The 19,558-nt window shown below is 34.2% G+C and overlaps 1 protein-coding gene across 1 annotated transcript; it reads right to left on the bottom strand.

Annotated features, from left to right (window-relative positions):
- Positions 1-241: 241 nt before the first annotated feature.
- On the bottom strand, positions 242-11,654 carry tial1 (TIA1 cytotoxic granule-associated RNA binding protein-like 1). Its single transcript, XM_061745792.1, has 12 exons — positions 11,484-11,654; positions 9,091-9,187; positions 8,866-8,964; positions 8,713-8,767; positions 8,542-8,629; positions 6,736-6,811; positions 6,389-6,497; positions 5,192-5,287; positions 5,008-5,092; positions 4,678-4,801; positions 3,049-3,191; positions 242-2,933 (listed from the first exon to the last, which is right to left on the bottom strand). Exons 1-12 carry the CDS (start codon positions 11,510-11,512, stop codon positions 2,810-2,812), a joined length of 1,125 nt encoding a protein of 374 aa, XP_061601776.1. The 5' UTR covers positions 11,513-11,654; the 3' UTR covers positions 242-2,809.
- Between the last annotated feature and the right edge of the window lie 7,904 nt (positions 11,655-19,558).

Raw genomic sequence — 19,558 nt, forward strand, 5'->3', positions numbered from 1 at the left:
CCTGCCAGATCTCTCTGAACAGTGCTGACAGCTCTTGGCTTTAACATTAAATTATTTCACTTAATGAGAAATAACTATGTTCTGATTAGACAAGATTTCTTTAAGTTTTATGTGAAACAGGATAGAGATGTTTCAGAACACCATACTGCCTTGTGTATCTTACATGTTAAATGTCATGTGTGTCGTGTCTCCTAGATGTACCAGACCACTTATTAACTAATAAACGTAATGAACAACGAGGTACAAATGTTTCTTTATTTGAAGGTACTTGAGTTTTTTTTTCTCCATGAAATGGAAAACTGCTTTCATCATGTATTATTAAACAGCACTTATGTTGTTCAAATTATGACATAAAAGCAAATTGCCATTACATTCAATATTTTAAGCAACATGTCACAAACGTGCAGTTCAGGCCGACACATCATCTGCTTCCTGCTACACTCCGATAATGGCACACACACGTAAAAATGGGGAAATATAGTTGGGGGGGGAAGGGAAAAAAAAAAAAAAAAGAAAGAAAAAAGGAGCTTCTTTAAATAACTCAAAGGTTTGACTTTACTAACCAATCTTATAAGGCTTGCTCATAAATTATATTGCTGAAATTCAATTATGGAATTTAACTTCATAACAATCTACCTACAGTATGTACATCAAGTGTCACGTAGGTTCAGGATCATAGTTTATATTTACACTCAAACATGACCCAAACTCATTTCTTGAACACTCCCTGCTTCAAACAAAAAAAAAGAAAAAAAAAGGAGGAAATCTTGCTCTACAAATGGAGGGAGAGTTTTCCAGGTGTGTATAACACTGTACAGGATGGCACATACATAAATAAAACCCAAATGGCAGGATTTATTTAAGAAATCCTCTAGTCACAATTAACCAGTCGCATCTTTTTTTTTTTTTTTTTATAATTTTTTCCTGTGAATTAAGATAATGTTAAATTTGAAAATGAATGTACTAAAAAGGTGTGACAAACGTTAACTGCCCTTTTACCAATTAAAACTCTATATTCTATGTATCTTAATAAAAAACGAAACGGTGCCACGAGTACGGGCTGGTTTTGAGTCAAAATTAAGTTGGAGATTGTTAAGCAAACCAGATAACGACTTGAGAGTGACGTCAATCTAGCCGAGGTTAGCGAGGAGGAAGAAGAAGCAAAACACTTAAAAATCAAGTCTTCCTCGGAGAAACCAGCTTCAGAATCAGCAGTTTACCTTCACCAAGTCTGGAGGCTCAGCAGTTTTTACATTTTCAGCTACATCAAGGTGTAAACTAAAATCCATCAAAGTCCAAAAGTGACCTGCGTATTAATGTTCTCTAAAAAAACAAAACAAAAAAAACAACCCAACAACAACCAACCAAACAAAAAAAAAAAGAAAAATTCTAGTAGATTTTTGCTTTTAGAGCAGTGTAGGTGTAATTTCTCTGTATGAAACGTTTATCTAGGATATACCACACTCCACTTAAATCTTCTGTAAAGTCATGATTGCTTGTATAAACGGTTTCTTCACGTATATACTGTAAAGAGAGACCTCCGTTTTAGGGCCTCTATCCACAAAGCATTTTTGCATTTGTCACAGTACAACTAGCGTGTAGCTTGAGTATGAACTAGAGGTTCAGACCAACGTCAGCCATGTAGCCCGTTAACCTGGCCAGCCGTCCCCATTCTGTCTCTCTCCGGTACAAAAGAATTAAGTGTAATTCCTCTAGATTTGGCTTTGAATCCAGGGGCAGTACCAAGAGACTCAGAAGAAACCACTGACTGGCCAGACAACCAACGACACAAATGAAGCATAAGACAGGCTGACGGACAACCAGACAAGTATCGACATCCAAAATGGCGTGGAGTAGAAACACTGGTGGTTGTTGTCGTTTTTTGCAGTAAAAGTCATTCTGCAGCCGCCTTGGTTGTTTTGATTAGTGGCACCTGGACACTCGTGTATAAACTCCTGCATAAACCTGCCCTGCTGCAGTCGGGTTAGGACATTTGCATGAGAGTTGTGGCTGGCCAGGGCAGTGGCTCAGTAGAGCTCAGACTGATCAGACTGACCGGTGCACTCCTGCGACCACACAAACCCACCAGAGGTTTGCTCTGTTTTGTAGAAAACTGAAAATGCCCTAGCATGACCAGTAAAGACACATTAACATCATTTTTAAAAACACATCGGCAGCCTCCGACAGCAGATGCTGCTAATGTCTGATCATTCGCTGCTAATGCCAGGGAATTTGAGGTTTCCAAGGATTTTAATCCTCGTCATATTCCAGTTAGCTGTTGGAGTAACACGATGGCTTTTATGTGCTTTCAGGTCTGTAAAACGGCTTGGCTGTTCTTTGTGCATTTATTTTGTATTTTTTTTAACCTGAAGGTTTGAATATGAGTCTTTTGGTTTTAAATAATAAGAAAAAATCTAATTTGTCAACTTGTCAATGTGTGATTAGGCAAAGATCACCATGCATACACGTGGGACCTTTATTAGGATTTAAATCCTTTTGTAAATGAGGTACGGTGTCACAGGGCCAAGCATTCAAAATATTGATATATAATTAACTAATTCGACGATGATGGGTAGTTTAGTTTTTCTTTTAGAAGTCTGAGAGCACTTTACTTTAAACATTATGACGTGTCACCAAATAAAGTTAATGGTTCCGGTTCTAATGGATTATAACACAACAGTTAAACTGGTTGCTTAGGAGCAGCTATTCTCTTCAAAGGCTTTGTGAATACGGCCCTTGCTCTCCCGTTACCATAAAGCTGTCCAGATCAAAGAGTGCTGTGTTCCCTTGTCGTTACTCTCGGGCCATCCTACTGAGTTTGATAGCCACCCATGCTGAAATTGGCCATGTTGGATGTGAATGCAGCCGGAGCGGCAGCTGCCTGAGTGGATGGAGATCCAAAGCCGCCCATCCAGGCTGACGACTGGGACTGCCTGCAAGACATGAGTTAGTGGGTCACATGTCAATAATGTAAGAGTGACAAGAGTGGTTGAGTTAACAATTCACACTTAATTCTAAGTTGAATAGATGATACGGTGTAAAACTCACTCTACTCCGAATCCCTGCTGATTCCACGTCTGGCCGTACACGCTGTACGAAGGAACCTGCCACCCATTGGTCACATACTGGCCGTACTGCTGTTGGGGATTCCCATAAACTTGGTTCCATTGGCCCCACTGACTGTAGTCAAACTAAGTGGCATTAAAGGAAAAGAAGAACATTATTATCTAAAATACGCCCATCAGATCTTACATCCATGTTCAAGAGAAGTAATATGACACAAATGTATTTCTTTCACATAAGAAGCTGGAATATCTCCAAAACCTTATGAATGAAGAATTGACCAAGGTGGACTCCTGGTTTAAATGCAATAGATTATCTTTAAATATTACTAAAACTAACTATGTTTTGTTTCGCTCAAATAGAAACCGAAGTAATATTGAACATATACAAATAGTGATAAATGGTAGAGCTATCGAGAGGGTAGAATTTATTAAATTTTTGGGAATATATGTGGATGAATTTTTAAACTTTAGGAAACATATTGATGAATTATGAAAGAAATGATCTAAATATGTTGGCTTATTTTATAGATTGAGACATTTTCTTCCTCTTGAAGCTCTCCTAACGCTGTACCGGTCTCTATTTGAGCCTCATTTAAATTATTGTAATGTTTTATGGTGTAAGACAAGAGTTTGTTTTGTTGACAAACTACAGATTTTACAAAAGAAAGTGATTCGAGTTATATCATGGAGCAAATGTAATGCTCCCTCTGATCCTCTTTTTTATGGATATAAGCTTCTGAAACTTACTGAGTGTAACATTTTCCACAATGCCTGTGTAATGTATAATGTAGTGTTTAGACTTAATGACAGACTCTGTCATCTCATCCCCATTTATGCTCCCACTCATGAACTCACCACAAGGAGAAAACGACTTTTAAAGGGAAAGAAAAGGAAACTGAAATGTACAAGTTTCAGTGTAACCTGCAAAGGTCCAAAAATTTGGAATGAGATTGATAGTGCTATAAGAGTCTGGATCTCTCTCAATTTTAAAAAAAGACAAACAAAAATTGTTATCAAATTATGTCTCTTATTAAATTTTTTATGTACCAATACCTGATGCATTATTTTTATAAGAATATATTTGTATCTAGGAAATCTGAGGTCTCAGGTTTTTTTTTAATTTAAGTTATAAGGTTATTATACTGTATGTATATGTATTATATGTGTAATTTATAGTTGTTCTGCTGTGTGACTGGGCCCCTATTCATAAGCTACAGTAGCTTCTGGGGAGTCCCATTTTACAAACCCCTATTGATTATTATCTGTATTTGTGTTTTTTAATTATTTGTAAATAAACTCTAAACTAAACTAATAGATAATATAAACATTGCATGAAAATGTGACAAAAATGTTTTCTTCTTGTTCAAAGCTCCACTCCCAACACCACAGGAAGTTAACCAAGTTGGTATGATCAAATTTTGTCTCAAGTGAAAAATACACTTTGTTAGGCACATAAGGCTCTTGTGATTGGTTAAGAATAATCTAACAACTCTAACAAAAACTGACTGGAAGAAATGTCAGACTAAAGTTGATGACTGTCAGCTTGTTCGACCCAATTCCCTTATATTTCACAAAATCCTATCCCTTTTGCCATGTTGGTGGTGTTCTCTACCTGCTGTGGACTTTTTGCCATGTCAGTGGACTCTTTGCCCCAGTAGCACTTGACTGTGTGGCCCTCGATGGTTGTACCATTGACTGAAACAATGGCATGTGCAGCACTGTCATGGGAGGAAAACCTTAAAAGGAAAAGGAAAAACAGATTAAAAGTCTGATTTTCTGTCAGAAAATAAAGAACGCTAAAACACAGATCAGTGAGGCATCGTAAACTGTAACAGTAAACATTGCTCAACATGGATGAGATATTAATTTGTATAAAACAGCCTCCCAGTGTGTTCATGTTGACATCTAGAGGATGAATGCTGCAATGGACTCAAGACAATACCTGATGAAAGAATATCCTTTTTCTGGGAAAACCCTGACTTCCATTATTTGACCAAACGGCGAGAAGGTCTGTCGCATTAAGTGTTCTGAAGGAATAAGACAGAGAACAGGGGTTTAATCTGTGAAGGTAATAACTGTGAGGGAGTAAAAGTGCTACTTTAAGGAGATCACACTGTGAAACGTGCCTGATAGTCCGGTCTGGATCCCACCGCAGTACACCGTACAGTTCTGTGGACTGGACTGACTCAGGACGTCATCAAACCTCAGCTGCTTTGAGCTATCTGAGAAAAGAACAAACAGCACACTGGTTTAGCATGCAGTCAAATACATATACACGGTTTTACATGCTGATTAGGGGTGTAACGATACACTAATCTCACGATATACGAAATTAATTCCATATTATTGTAGTATTTTTTTAACAACCTTGAATGAGGAACATATGACACAATAGTTTCTCTCATGTATGATTTGCCTTTTTTCTTTTCCAGAAATTTAACAACTAAAATTAAATAAAAGTAAATAAATACATACAATTTTACATCATAAAAAAAGATTGATTCATGCTCACCTTATAAGTGTAAAAGGAGATTTATTTTTGTTAAGAAGGTTATTTTGGTAATTCAAGGTTCATTATTTTATAAATATATTCTTTATATTCTGATGTAAATCAGGGACTATAATGACACTAGTCAGTTTATCTGTAGTGATTAGTCTGTTTTAGATTGGGCGGAGTGATACAGCACTAGCTGCTGTGTTGATGTTCTAAAATCCTACACTGTTGAGGGACATTAAAGTACACTGGAACTCAGCAGAAGTTCTCCCCGTGTTTATCCTACTCACGACCCGAAAAAGGTTTAATTTACCGTAATAAGGTAAGGCTTAACTCTACACCAGCCTTACATAAGTAAAAGTTCAGAGCTCAAAACCCTGCAAGAGCCCCGGGACCAAAACGGTACTAGTTTCTTCTGAGCGGAGTAAGATTTTGGTCCGCGGGTCGAGGCGCGGTCGGATGCGCGTTACTCGTCAACACAATAGATTAATATTAATAACCCAATATCGCGATACAGTTTGTCACCTCCACGACACGTTTTTGTATCGCAAAATTTCGTGGCACGATATATTGTTACACCCCTAATGCTGATAATTAAATCAATTCCAAAATTGTAATTTACGAGATCTATATGAGGAATCAATCATCAAAAACTGAGAGTAAAGACTGGTCTAGCAGGATAGCTTCCTTTCTTCTGTGATTCTCATAAAATTGTTCACGGTAGTCTTACAGAAATGACATCCTTTTTTACATTAGAGGCAAAATTAGCTTACTTATCATAATAATCATATGAACTACTTTTGAAGACCGAATCTCTACCAATACTCACTGTCCAGAACACTTTTAGGAGCCGGGGGTTTACGCGTTGCCCAGTTAGTCCTGATCTGGCGTCCTCCGAGCCACTGACCCGCCATGTGGATTATGGCGTTTTCAGCATCCTGTAAACCCAAATCGAACACAGTTACCCTTCTGAGTTGGAAAAGCACATTTAACACTCTTGTGGCCATAATCACTAGAATGGATATTTAATCTTGCCATGATGTTGCTAGTTTACTTTCGTCGTAACTAAACTTTTATGCACAAATAATTCTATTTTCATTCTTCTAAAAGCCTTTAAATAGAATAATAAAGAATTTTACACAACCTCCGGTCTGTTTTCTTGCACTAAAGCCTTACCAGTTTGTTGTAGAAGGACACAAATCCATACCCCTTTGATTTGCCGGTCGTCATGTCCTTCACAACGCGTGCATCACTAGGAGGAAATGTGAAAACAATTTCAGCACGCTTCGTAATTGACATCTTCAAATTAAAAGGAACCACGCAAAAACACACTAAACTGTGAATGCTCATTTCTGTCGTACATTAAGGTATGTTAGCTAACATGGCCTTGTACTGAGCACTGACTCGATACATAACTTCAAAGCAACACTTGAAAACGAAACGAAACGGAAATACAAATACATGCAGCCTACAGTACTGTTTTAACTATTTCAGATGTATTAATGGATCTTTACCAGTAGAGCACCATTTTTTGCTCAATCCTCACAACAGTAGGCTAGTGATTAATATTCACAAAGGAACGAATATGGATTACCATGCATTCTTAAAATCTGCTGTGGGTGCTCTTCCTATAGATAGAAATATATAGAAAATATCAGAAGAGAAAAAAGGAATTAAATGGCATACATGGCCTGTTAACAGATTTCTTTATTATTCCAGGTCAATTCTTTACCACCAAAATGGAGTATGGAGTTTGGGGAGCTGTAAATTTTGAGAAATTGACATTTTCAGAAATTTTGGAAAGAGGGATCATTGCACTACAAACAACACTACGCAAATCAAAATGAGACAATTTAAAACATGGATTTAGAGGAATACACTGAATATTGGAGTTTGTTAATCTAAGCTATATCATGTTAATACATGGTATCTACAAATGAAGACATGGAAAAAATGGAATAAATAGAGAAAAAAACTACATCTGAGTCTCCAGAGTGCACAGTTCCTTGCTGTTAGCCTTCAAGCTCCTGTCCAATCCTATGAGCATTTCTGTAAAATAACCAAAGTGCTATTACTTCACTGAGATGCACAACTAAAAGCGGTTCAGGTTCATACACACAGCTTACATGTTGTTGACAGACTGCACAGTTTACTTACCACACCCTACATGTGCATATAAAAGCATGAAAGGGGCTACAAATGACATCTGAGTCATAGAATGATGCAAAACCAAATGCAACTTCACTGGAATTGTGTTGACACTTGAATATTTGACAAGATGTTGTTCAAATATTTAAGCATTTAAAGAAAAAGAAAACAAAATATATAGTAAAAAGGTATCATGGAAGTAAAAGGTATCCCTATCATAATACTTCACATTAGGTTTCTCCATCATCAACTATGTTTACATGTATGGATTTAGGGTGTTTTGTGACAAAAAAGCCTTTTAAGATGAAGAAACATTGAATTTTCTAAACACTTAAAATTCTGAAGAATTAAAAAAAATATATTCTGGATAACAGATAACCTTAAATTCAATTCTTAAGCCACCTTCCCAGTAGAATAAAAGAAAACTGACATTTAATATCTGGATGACTATTATCCATTTTCAAAAAAGGTACAGGCACCAACTGCCCCTCTCCCCACACCCAGGGCCTCTCCATGCAAACGAGAGGTTCTTCTTGGACTTCACTGGAGAACATTTGCCCCCTCTTGTAAAATCTGAAACTGAACTCTGCTAACTTCAACCAATCTGACTTGTGAAAGCTTTGGGAGTGAAGACCAGGGTATGTTCATACCCTAATTTTATGCATGTAAACATGGTCATGTGATGGTTATGTCAGAAACTAAGATTACCTTATATATAGTACCTTAACATTACCTGACATAAGAGAAATCATAACAGTAATAGTGAAGCATTATTTGCAATATATGCAGTTACGCCCATGAAAATAAATCACTTCCACAGACAATAAAACTTACGAGAGTTTCCCAAAAGGAGCAAATGCAGCCTTGACATCTTCAGTGGAAATCTCTGGGTTCAAATCACCCACAAAAACATGAAAGTGATCTAAAACCAAACAAAACACCATATATGATTGTCTTATAAAGCTTCATCTCAGAAATTTTAATAAAAAATTAAGGATCACTCACTGGATGTGTCTTTCTTCTGGCTACTTGGGGTGGTCGCCCAATTCACTTTAACTTCCTGTTAAAAAAAAAACGAACAAACAATTTGCATTGAAAATTTTAACAACGAAGGAGAAACATGAAAGTAATTTTAAGCAGTCATTTCAATCTTCTTACCTTTCCTAATATCTTCCTCCCATTCATGGCTGCGAGGGTTGCGGCAGCATCTCTGTGCTCAAAAAACTCCACAAAGCAGTACGGGTCGGTGCTTGTATGCTGCACGACAAGACAGAAAACAGAATTAAAAAAAGGCTGATTTTGTAAATGTTAGTCATACTTCAGGTTCAAAGCGCTCACATTGCGGGGGTACAGACATTAGTCGCACATATCCGCGATACATACCTCTGTGATCATTTTACAACTTTTGCAGGGTCCAATTTGGGTGAAGAGTTGTAAAATCAAAATCTCTGTTACGTCCCTGGAGAGGTTTCCCACATACCTGGAGGAGATAGAGTGTTAAAATGAGGCAGTCACAGTATGACTAAATAATAGTCCAACATTGTGAATTTATGACATCTGATTTCTTTAGATTACGAGATGGTTTTTGACCATACCTGTCAAGTTTTGGATTTAAAAATAAGGGAAATTTTCCGCCGCTGTCCCACCAGACCCAACCAAATATTAGCTGTTTTTTTTCTTTGACTATTTTATTGATGTGTATAAAAAGGAAAACGACATTTATATGTGGCACAAAGGCTATTGTGCCTCTGATGTTTTCTTGTGGGTTACTTGCTGATTTAGTACGAGTCCATTACATACCTGTTAAGTTTTGGATTTAAAAAAAAGGGAAAATTTCCACCAAGTGCTGTCCCACCACCAGTCCACCAGTCCAGGTCCAGTATCTTACATTTTAAGACAGATTTACGAGAAATCTAAAATAACTACCTGTCAACCACTTACAAACTACAACTATGAGAACCTGATAGTTCTACCTTTGTTGACACTGAAATGCTGAGGACATTCCTCTGTATGTAATTCTTATAATAGAGCCTAATAGAGCTCTTCCTCTTTGAAATGTTACAAAAGACGTTTGAAGGACCAGTTGACTGCTGTTTTGTAACTGTTTTCCCAATGTATTGTTGTACATGTATCCATGTTCTTTTTTTGTGTGTGTGTGTTTCACTCATAGTGACATGTACCGTCTTATTTGCTCAGGAGTCAATATAACTAATATAAGTTGTAAAAACAATATCCCATGCACACTCACACACACTTATTTTTTTGTCTTTATTATTTAGCCATCACTTTTGTGTAATTATACTTCTTGTTTTTGTATGTTAATTAGGGCTGGGTGATTTTGGACAAAAATAAAATCCTGATTTTTTTCTCTGAAAACCCGATTTTCGATTTCGATTTCTTTGGTAAAACTACAAAAGACAATGGAATAAATTGTTTCAAATATTTTATCTTCATTTTTAAAGAAAAATAGCAAACAAATTTCCCTATTGGGAATAAAGTGAAATTTAAAGATACTGTAAATCGTCCTTGAGTTTAGTAAAGTGACAACATTTACAATTTTCTTGACCAAACAAAGATGACTAGACGAGCTCTGTCTGTAATGCAGCCAGCTGCAAAAAAGGAAAATCGATTTTCCGATTTTCCTTTTTTTAACATCGCCTTGATTAATAAATCCGATTTAGATTTAAAATCGATTAATCGCACAGCCCTAATGTTAATCTTGTGTTCTTTATAACACATTAAATTGTAATATCTTCGGTGGAGGCTTCAAATAAGCCCATTGGGTTTTTTGCCTCTTGCCTCTATTATTTTAATATAGCTGATTATGGCTTACAGTTTAAGATTAAGATTCCCAGAATATTCTATTTTTTTGAGATAGGATATTTGAGTTTTCTTAAGCTGTAAGCCATGATCAGCAATATTAAAATAATAAAAGGCTTGCAATATTTCAGTTGATTTTTAATGAATCCAGAATGTATGACATTTTTGCATTACAGAAAATAAAGGACTTTATCACAATATTCTAATTTTCTGAGACAGTCCTGTATATACCCATATAGTACTTCAAGTGAAACATTTACATTCATTTACATTTACATTTATTTCTTTTAATTTGTCATATTCACTCATGTGGCTCTCTGGTATTAATGACAGACGCATGTTTTTGTGTCTCTAGCTGAAATAACTTTCAGAACTCGTAAATGTTCCCTGTCCTGCTCCTCTTTAGAAAAGTACATTTTATATCCCATTTTTAGAGATATTTACACGAAGTGTTCGCTTTTTTTAGGCAGAAATATCTCCTCTCTCGTTACATCCATCTCTGATTTGTTGTTCCGATTTCGCTCCCGTTGTCGCCACTAGTCTCGCGAGAACTGCCACCCAGATTGCAGCAGGTCGCAGTTCTCGCGAGATTAGCGACAATTCACTTTGCGGTTTAAAAATGATTATATTATAAAAATGGACATTTACGGGGAAAGAAATACTAACACGGGAGGACGGCGGGAAAGAGGGCTAATATAAAAAATAAAATGAAATAAAAAATACAAAAATGCGGCCAAAACGGGAGACTTAGGTATGTGTTTTTTACGTGTTATTTATTTAGCTAGTCTGTAGAGAAAACTCGTAAAAAGGCGTTTGTTGCCTTTTAAAAACGAATATTACATTTTGAACTGATTTGACGTTTGTGTCGTCTTGTTAAAACACTAAAGCTAAGTTAGCCCCGGACGCTAGTCGACCTCATGAAACATCACAATAAACGCGAAATAACCGCGACTCACAGGGTCCTGGGGAGGCTTTCGTCGTCCATGAGCGACGCCGACAATCAATTGTCCAGAAAACGTTGGTTACCCGACACTTTGCTGACGTTAACTGGCGATTTCAGGCTGTTACCATTTACAGCGAGCTAACTAGCTCGGAGCTAGCTAACCGGGCAACAGATCCGACGTCACAGACACTGCGCATGCGCATGAGCAGCTGGGGGGCGGGGCTTAAAGACTGGAAACGTTTACATAAAAAGGTTACTAAAAAAGATTTTACGACGGAGTATTAGGGCCAAACTAAGACAAAAAAAATTGAAATTACGAGAATAAAGTCATAATAATATGAAAATAAAGTCATATTACGAGAGTAAAGTCGTAATATTTTGAGAATAAAGTCGTAATATTTTGAGAATAAAGTCGTAATTACGAGAATAAAGTCGTAATATAAAATATATTATAAATATATAAGATTTTAAGACGGAGTATTAGGGCCAAACTAAGACAAAAAAAATTGAAATTACGAGAATAAAGTCATAATAATATGAGAATAAAGTCGTAAAATTACGAGAATAAAGTCATATTACGAGAGTAAAGTCGTAATATTTTGAGAATAAAGTCGTAATATTACGAGAATAAAGTCATAATATTTTGAGAATAAAGTCGTAATTACGAGAATAAAGTCGTAATACTAAATATATTATAAATATATAAGATTTTAAGACGGAGTATTAGGGCCAAACTAAGACAAAAAAAATTGAAATTACGAGAATAAAGTCATAATAATATGAGAATAAAGTCGTAAAATTACGAGAATAACGTCATATTACGAGAGTAAAGTCGTAATATTTTGAGAATAAAGTCGTAATATTACGAGAATAAAGTCATAATATTTTGAGAATAAAGTCGTAATTACGAGAATAAAGTCGTAATACTAAATATATTATAAATATATAAGATTTTAAGACGGAGTATTAGGGCCAAACTAAGACAAAGAAAATTGAAATTACGAGAATAAAGTCATAATAATATGAGAATAAAGTCGTAAAATTACGAGAATAAAGTCATATTACGAGAGTAAAGTCGTAATATTTTGAGAATAAAGTCGTAATATTACGAGAATGAAGTCGTAATATTTTGAGAATAAAGTCGTAATAGGCTACTAAATATATTATAAATATATAAGATTTTAAGACGGAGTATTAGGGCCAAACTAAGACAAAGAAAATTGAAATTACGAGAATAAAGTCATAATAATATGAGAATAAAGTCGTAAAATTACGAGAATAAAGTCATATTACGAGAGTAAAGTCGTAATATTTTGAGAATAAAGTCGTAATATTACGAGAATGAAGTCGTAATATTTTGAGAATAAAGTCGTAATAGGCTACTAAATATATTATAAATATATAAGATTTTACGACGGTGTATTAGGGCCAAACTAAGACAAAAAAAAATGAAATTACGAGAATAAAGTCATAATAATATGAGAATAAAGTTGTAAAATTACGAGAATAAAGTCGTATTACGAGAGTAAAGTCGTAATATTTTGAGAATAAAGTCGTAATATTACGAGAATAAAGTCGTAATATTTTGAGAATAAAGTCGTTATATTACGAGAATAAAGTCGTAATATTTTGAGAATAAAGTCGTAATATTACGAGAATAAAGTCGTAATATTTTGAGAATAAAGTCGTAATATTACGAGAATAAAGTCGTAATACTAAATATATTATAAATATATAAATATAACTTCAGAAGATGCTCAATATTCCTCATTTTAACACAAAGAGAAGATGCTCTTCCCTTCCTGTTAGAGTTCTCATAAATTATATTCTAATAATATTACAACTTTATTCTCATAATATTACGACTTTATTCTCCATAAATTACGACTTTATTCTCGTAATATTACGACTTTATTCTCGTAATATTACAACTTTATTCTCGTAATATTACAACTTTATTCTCATAATATTACGACTTTATTCTCATAATATTACAACTTTATTCTATTACGACTTTATTCTCGCAACATTATGACTTTATTCTCGTAATTTCCAATTTTATTTTTTTTGTCTTAGTTTGGCCCTAATACGCCGTCGTAAGATTTAATAAAATTAGCTATGTCTCTACAATTTCAACTGTAGCAAATAACTATGAAAATAAGCCAATTTTATCTTCCTCTGTATACTTAATTTTATTTTTTATTTATTTATTTATTTATTTATTTAAAGGACAATGTGCAGGTACATTAAAAAGATGGCTGCACCAGTTAGCCACAAGCTCATTTCCATCTGTAGTCCTTGACAGAGGTGTCAAGTAACTAAGTACAAATACTTCGTTACCTTACTTAAGTAGAAATTTTGGTTATCTATACTTCACTGGAGTAATTATTTTTCAGATGACTTTTTACTTTTACTCCTTACATTTTCACGCAATTATCTGTACTTTTTACTCCTTACATTTTAAAAACAGCCTCGTTACTCTATTTCATTTCGGCCTTTAGAAAAAAACTATCCAGTTAAATTGCGCCATCCGGATAGAGTGAATTTGGTTGTGGTTGTTTCAGATGTTCTTGTCCAGTTTTGTTCTTACATCCGTTCCCTCAGATTCCTGCAACTAAACTTGGATGTACATTCCAATAAAGGTTAGGATAAATGATAAGAAGTTTGACTTTTTGCACCATTACAATACTTATAGGCAACTAGTCATCATATCTCCTGCTCTCTGAAACACATGTTAATGCTCAATAGTACACATATATGGTTCTTTAATATATTTGCATTATACTAAAATGCATTCATTTTCAATGGCTTTTGTCCTTAATGGCTTTTTCCCCCTTACATTACTTTTACTTTTATACTTTAAGTAGTTTTGAAACCAGTACTTTTATACTTTTACTTGAGTAAAAAACTTGAGTTGATACTTCAACTTCTACAGGAGTATTTTTAAACTCTAGTATCTATACTTCTACCTGAGTAATGAATGTGAATACTTTTGACACCTCTGGTCCTTAACAAACATAAATAGTACACATTAGGGTTTACAATAATGACAGTATTCAAATGCAAATACAAGAAACAGACTACTGTACAATGTCATGAAACCACAATAAAAGGTTAACATTTGCACTTAGTGCAAGTACAAAATACAAACTGATTAAAATAACATAGATTAGACTAATTGAACATAAAATAAGGTTGGTCAAGAAAAATAAATCAGAAAATCCAAATGCCACCAGATGGTACCCACAAGGGTCCCATCTGATGGCCAAGTACTAATGGACCATACTTGTCAAGTCTCCCGTTTTGGCCGGGAAACTACCGTATTTTTTACGACATTTTTTTATTTTTATTTTTTATATTACCCCTCTTTCCCGCCGTCCTCTCGTATTAGTATTTTCCCGTAAATTTCAAGTTTTATAATATAATATCCGAAGTGGAAAACTTTTTGCACACAGGTGTCGTGTCGTGCCAAAAAGTGATCGCCTGCCAGAATCTGATTTGTCCCCTGAAAATGGGTCTTTTTACCTTTGCCAAAAAATTGATTGAAGGCCAAATACAGTTAATGAAAGGTTGTTTCTACCTAAATATGGTTTGATCTAATTCTTGAGCTTCATAATATAAACACTAGAGCTCACAGGATTGCTTTTAACTCTTTTAAAAGGACCATTACAACACAAAATAGGCATTTTCACCTGCCAAAAATTGATTGAAGGCCAAATACAGTTAATGAAAAGTTGTTTCTGCCTAAATATGACTTCTTGAGCTTGATAATCTGAAAATCTGACGTTTTAGAACTATCGCTCAACAGGCTGCTGTGCGTGCTCCCACGGCCAGAAATCAGATTCTAGCAGGCAATCACTTTTTGGCACGACACCTGAGCACATTTAAACAGGGTCACATACCAAAGTGCAGTCAGTAAGCATCACCAAAACACAGGGTAAAAAAGATAACACTCACAAAGTGTATAAAATACATAAATCAATGATTATCGAATCCAAAAGTATAATCATTAGAAAGGGAGGATGGGTACACCTGTAAAGTGTCAATCTTGGTTGCAATCAATTTAAAATAATTACAGTGAGGGAAGAGAGTCACACAGCAATAATCCCTTCTAAGTGTTCTGATCTCATACAGTATAATTTTTCAAAATAGGGAGGATGAATATACTGTAAAAACACTAAGTACATCAAACATTATCATGAAGAGAACATCTTAGAATAAGTAGGAGTTAGGCCCAGTCTCCTAATCGACCCATTCCCGAGAAAGGAAGGGAAAGGAGAACTGGTCAAGTACTCTGAGGAAGGCGGGAGTCCCGCCGAAACTGTCAGACTGAGGGTAAGAAGTCGGAACTTTGTCTGAAAAAAAGAAAACCATAATATATAAAAAGTTCACCAGTTAACTCTGTATAAAATGTTCATTTGTACTCGTTAGTCAACCAGTGTTATTTCTATATTTAGAAACACAAAACACTCATCAGAAATAATAGCTCTGATGTATTGCATTCATTGGAACCAGCTCAGAGTGAGATCAGGGCCATGTACTGGAATATATAAAATTAAATATTCAGAAAACATTTCTGTATTTGATTTATCACCATATAAATTATTCAATTGGCTAAATACATTACCAAACCAAACACTAGAGCAAAGCTTCAGTATTGATACTTTTTTGTTTGATGTAAATAATTTGTATCTGGATCATGACTGACCAAGAAGATGTATTCTTCATAATATATATATATATATATATATATATATATATATATATATATATATATATATATATATATATATATATATATATATATATATATATAAAATATAAAGTTCGGACACACCTTCTCATTCAAACAAAACTTTTGGTCTGTAATGTATATATACACACACACACACATATAAACACATTATATATATATATATATATATATATATATATATATATATATATATATATATATATATATATATATATATATATATATATATTATATACAGCTTTGTGTTACCTACATATGAGCAATAGAATTAGTTTAAACTTGTGTGGAGATGAAGATGGGAAACCTTTTATCTGCGTCTGCGTTCTGCCTCGGGAATCTGAAAGATATTTTTTCAGGCAGCTCCAAACAAAGTGACACGGATGTGTCAGATTTTTTGATTTGGTTGTTATTTCAAATACGCAGATCTAGTATCAAGCAGGGAGATTTTTTTCCCCCTCATGACATGTTTCATTAAAAGAATTTGGCACCACACAATTTACATGATTTGTTACTGTCAGTCTTACTATTTTTAGGTGTCCAAACAATACTTGTCAACTTCCCTTTACTGAAATGTGAAAAATCTCAAGGGATGCAGTCATATGTGACACTTTCCATTCCTCTCCAGCCATGCAATAAATGACCTTATCTGAATATCTACAAAGTGTAGAAGACTTGAGTATAGACTGAGGAAAAATACTTAAAATCACACCAGCAGTTATATAATTGTGTACAAAATGAATGAAACAAACCTGTTTTGCTCTGGTAACAATCCTGAACAGCTGCTGGATACAGTTGAAACAGAGTTAGACGTTTTGAAACATTGGTTCAGTATTAATAAATTGTCATTAAACGTAAATAAAACTAAATACGGTATATAATATTTGGTAATCGTAAAATCAATAAAATGGTTCAAATCAAGATACCGGTAGATCAAATCGAAATAGAAAGAGTTTACAAGAATACATTTTTGGGAGTGGTCATTGACCATAAAATTTGTTGGAAACCGCATATTGATTTTTATCAAAAAGAAAATATCTAAGTCTATTGCTATTTTGTATAAAGCAAAATCATTTCTCAATACAAATGCATTACAAATACTGTATCATTCTCTCATACAACCATACATTACTTACTTTGTGGAGATTTGGGGGAGTTCCAATCCAATCAAATTATTTTGTTCCAAAAAAGAGCAATCAAAGTTATCAACAGAGCTGATTATCGGGAACCAACAAATCAATTATTTATTAATTGTCAGATGCTCAAATTTAATGAACTTGTTGATTTGAAAATATCACTGTTGATGTACAAGGCTTATAATAATCTGTTACCATACTGTATCCAGAAGCTGTTTCAGCAAAGACAGTGTATGAACTGAGAGGAAACTGTATGTTCACAAAAACAAACAGAACGGATGTCAAACATAGATGTGTTTCAGATTATGGGGTTAATCTCTGGAATGTTTTGGAAATAGAAATTAAAGAGTGCATTACATACCAAATATTTTTAAAAATATTGAAGAACAAGATGCTCATTAAGTATGATCATATTGTATGAGTGTTTATGTAAGTGTCAGAACTTAAATAGATAATAGCTTTATGCAGTATATTGAATGTTTTCAATATACAAAAAGTATATGAAATGTTTTTCTTTTATATATGTAGGAGCTGACAGAAATGGATTATAAAAGGGTAATAAGCTAAACTTCAGCCTACACCTTTTTTGGTCTTGTTTTGTTTATATATTTTGGTCTAATGCAATATTAACATTAACTTCATGTTTATTTGTTGTTTTCTTTTCTTTCATTTCTTTTGTATGTGAATTCTTATTTTGGAAATGACCGAAATAAACAAATAGATTTCCCTTGGACCACCTTTATCACGTGGGAGTCTGAGTATTGGTATTTTGGATGACACGTAAAAGCTTTGGGATTCCCTTATTTAATAATAAAGTCCTCAAATTGGGGAGCAGGAAACAGGTGTGGGGTTAGATTTTTCAGATTCAGATGACTTTATTAATCCCTTTGGGACACTTTTGACATCTCCATCTCACACTGTCATAAACAAATCAAATACCCCAAAAGCCAAACACCCATATAAGATAAAAAAAATTAAAATAAAGATAAAAATAGAAATAAAAGGTAAAAATAAAAAGTGCAGTGCCATAAAAAGAATTATATGGACACATATATAGAAGCAGAATTAGCAAACAAAGAAGAATGTACACATGTATGCGTGTAGGTGTGTGTGTGTGTGTGTGTGTGTGTGTGTGTGTGTGTGTGTGTGTGTGTGTGTGTGTGTGTGTGTGTGTATGTGTGTGTACCGGTGTGAACATATGCATGTATAGTGTGTGTGTGTGTGTGTGTGTGTGTGTGTGTGTGTGTGTGTGTGTGTGTGTGTATGTGTGTGTACCGGTGTGAACATATGCATGTATAGTGTGTAGGATTAGATGTATAGACACGATACACGTGCATGAGATGAAATGACAACCTAAATTGGTTTTGTCAGTTTCTTTAGCATCTTTTCAATTTATGTTTTCAGAGCTATCATTATTATTATTATCATTATTATTACTATTATTACAGTTATTACAGCTATTATTATTATTATTATTATTATTATTATTATTATTATTATTATTATTATTATTATTATTATTATTATTATTATCATCATTATTATTATTTTGTGTAGCCTCATGATACTTCATTTGTTCTTTTTGCATATTCTATTCTGTTAAAAGGTGGGCAAGATAAGCTTTATGCTTCAAGACCTTTTCGGTCAAAATAATCACAATGTTGACCAGGGAAAAACCTGTGGATGTTTGTTATCTTGCTTGTTGATTTTTATGCTTGTGATTGACCGAAAAATAAAGATTAACTAACTAACTAACTAACTAACTAACTATATGGACAGAAAAAGTGTCGTGTAATGTTGCAGAAGTTATACAACGGCTGCAACGGCCGTTAATAAAGGCTGATTTATTTTTGATTTATTTATTTATTCATTTATTTATTTTATTTATTTTATTTTTATTTATTTTTATTTTATAACTAACTATATGGACAGAAAAAGTGTCGTGTAATGTTGCAGAAGTTATTGCACAAAGATGTCAGGGATTCCCTGATCAGCAACCGGCTGGAGGATTTCCCGTCAATACACAACAAGGTGGCTCTTCCTCCAAAATAACAGCACCCTCACTGTAAAAACTCAAAATCTTAACAAGAATATTTGAATAGTCTGCAATTTCTCTGAGATAGTAGCGAATAGGATAGCTTCCAGTGGGGAAAAATTACATACCTAAAGCATGTTGATGTAAATATTGTGATACACGCA

The sequence above is a fragment of the Cololabis saira genome, chromosome 17, assembly GCF_033807715.1.
Source record: "Cololabis saira isolate AMF1-May2022 chromosome 17, fColSai1.1, whole genome shotgun sequence".
Classification (NCBI taxonomy): domain Eukaryota; kingdom Metazoa; phylum Chordata; class Actinopteri; order Beloniformes; family Belonidae; genus Cololabis; species Cololabis saira.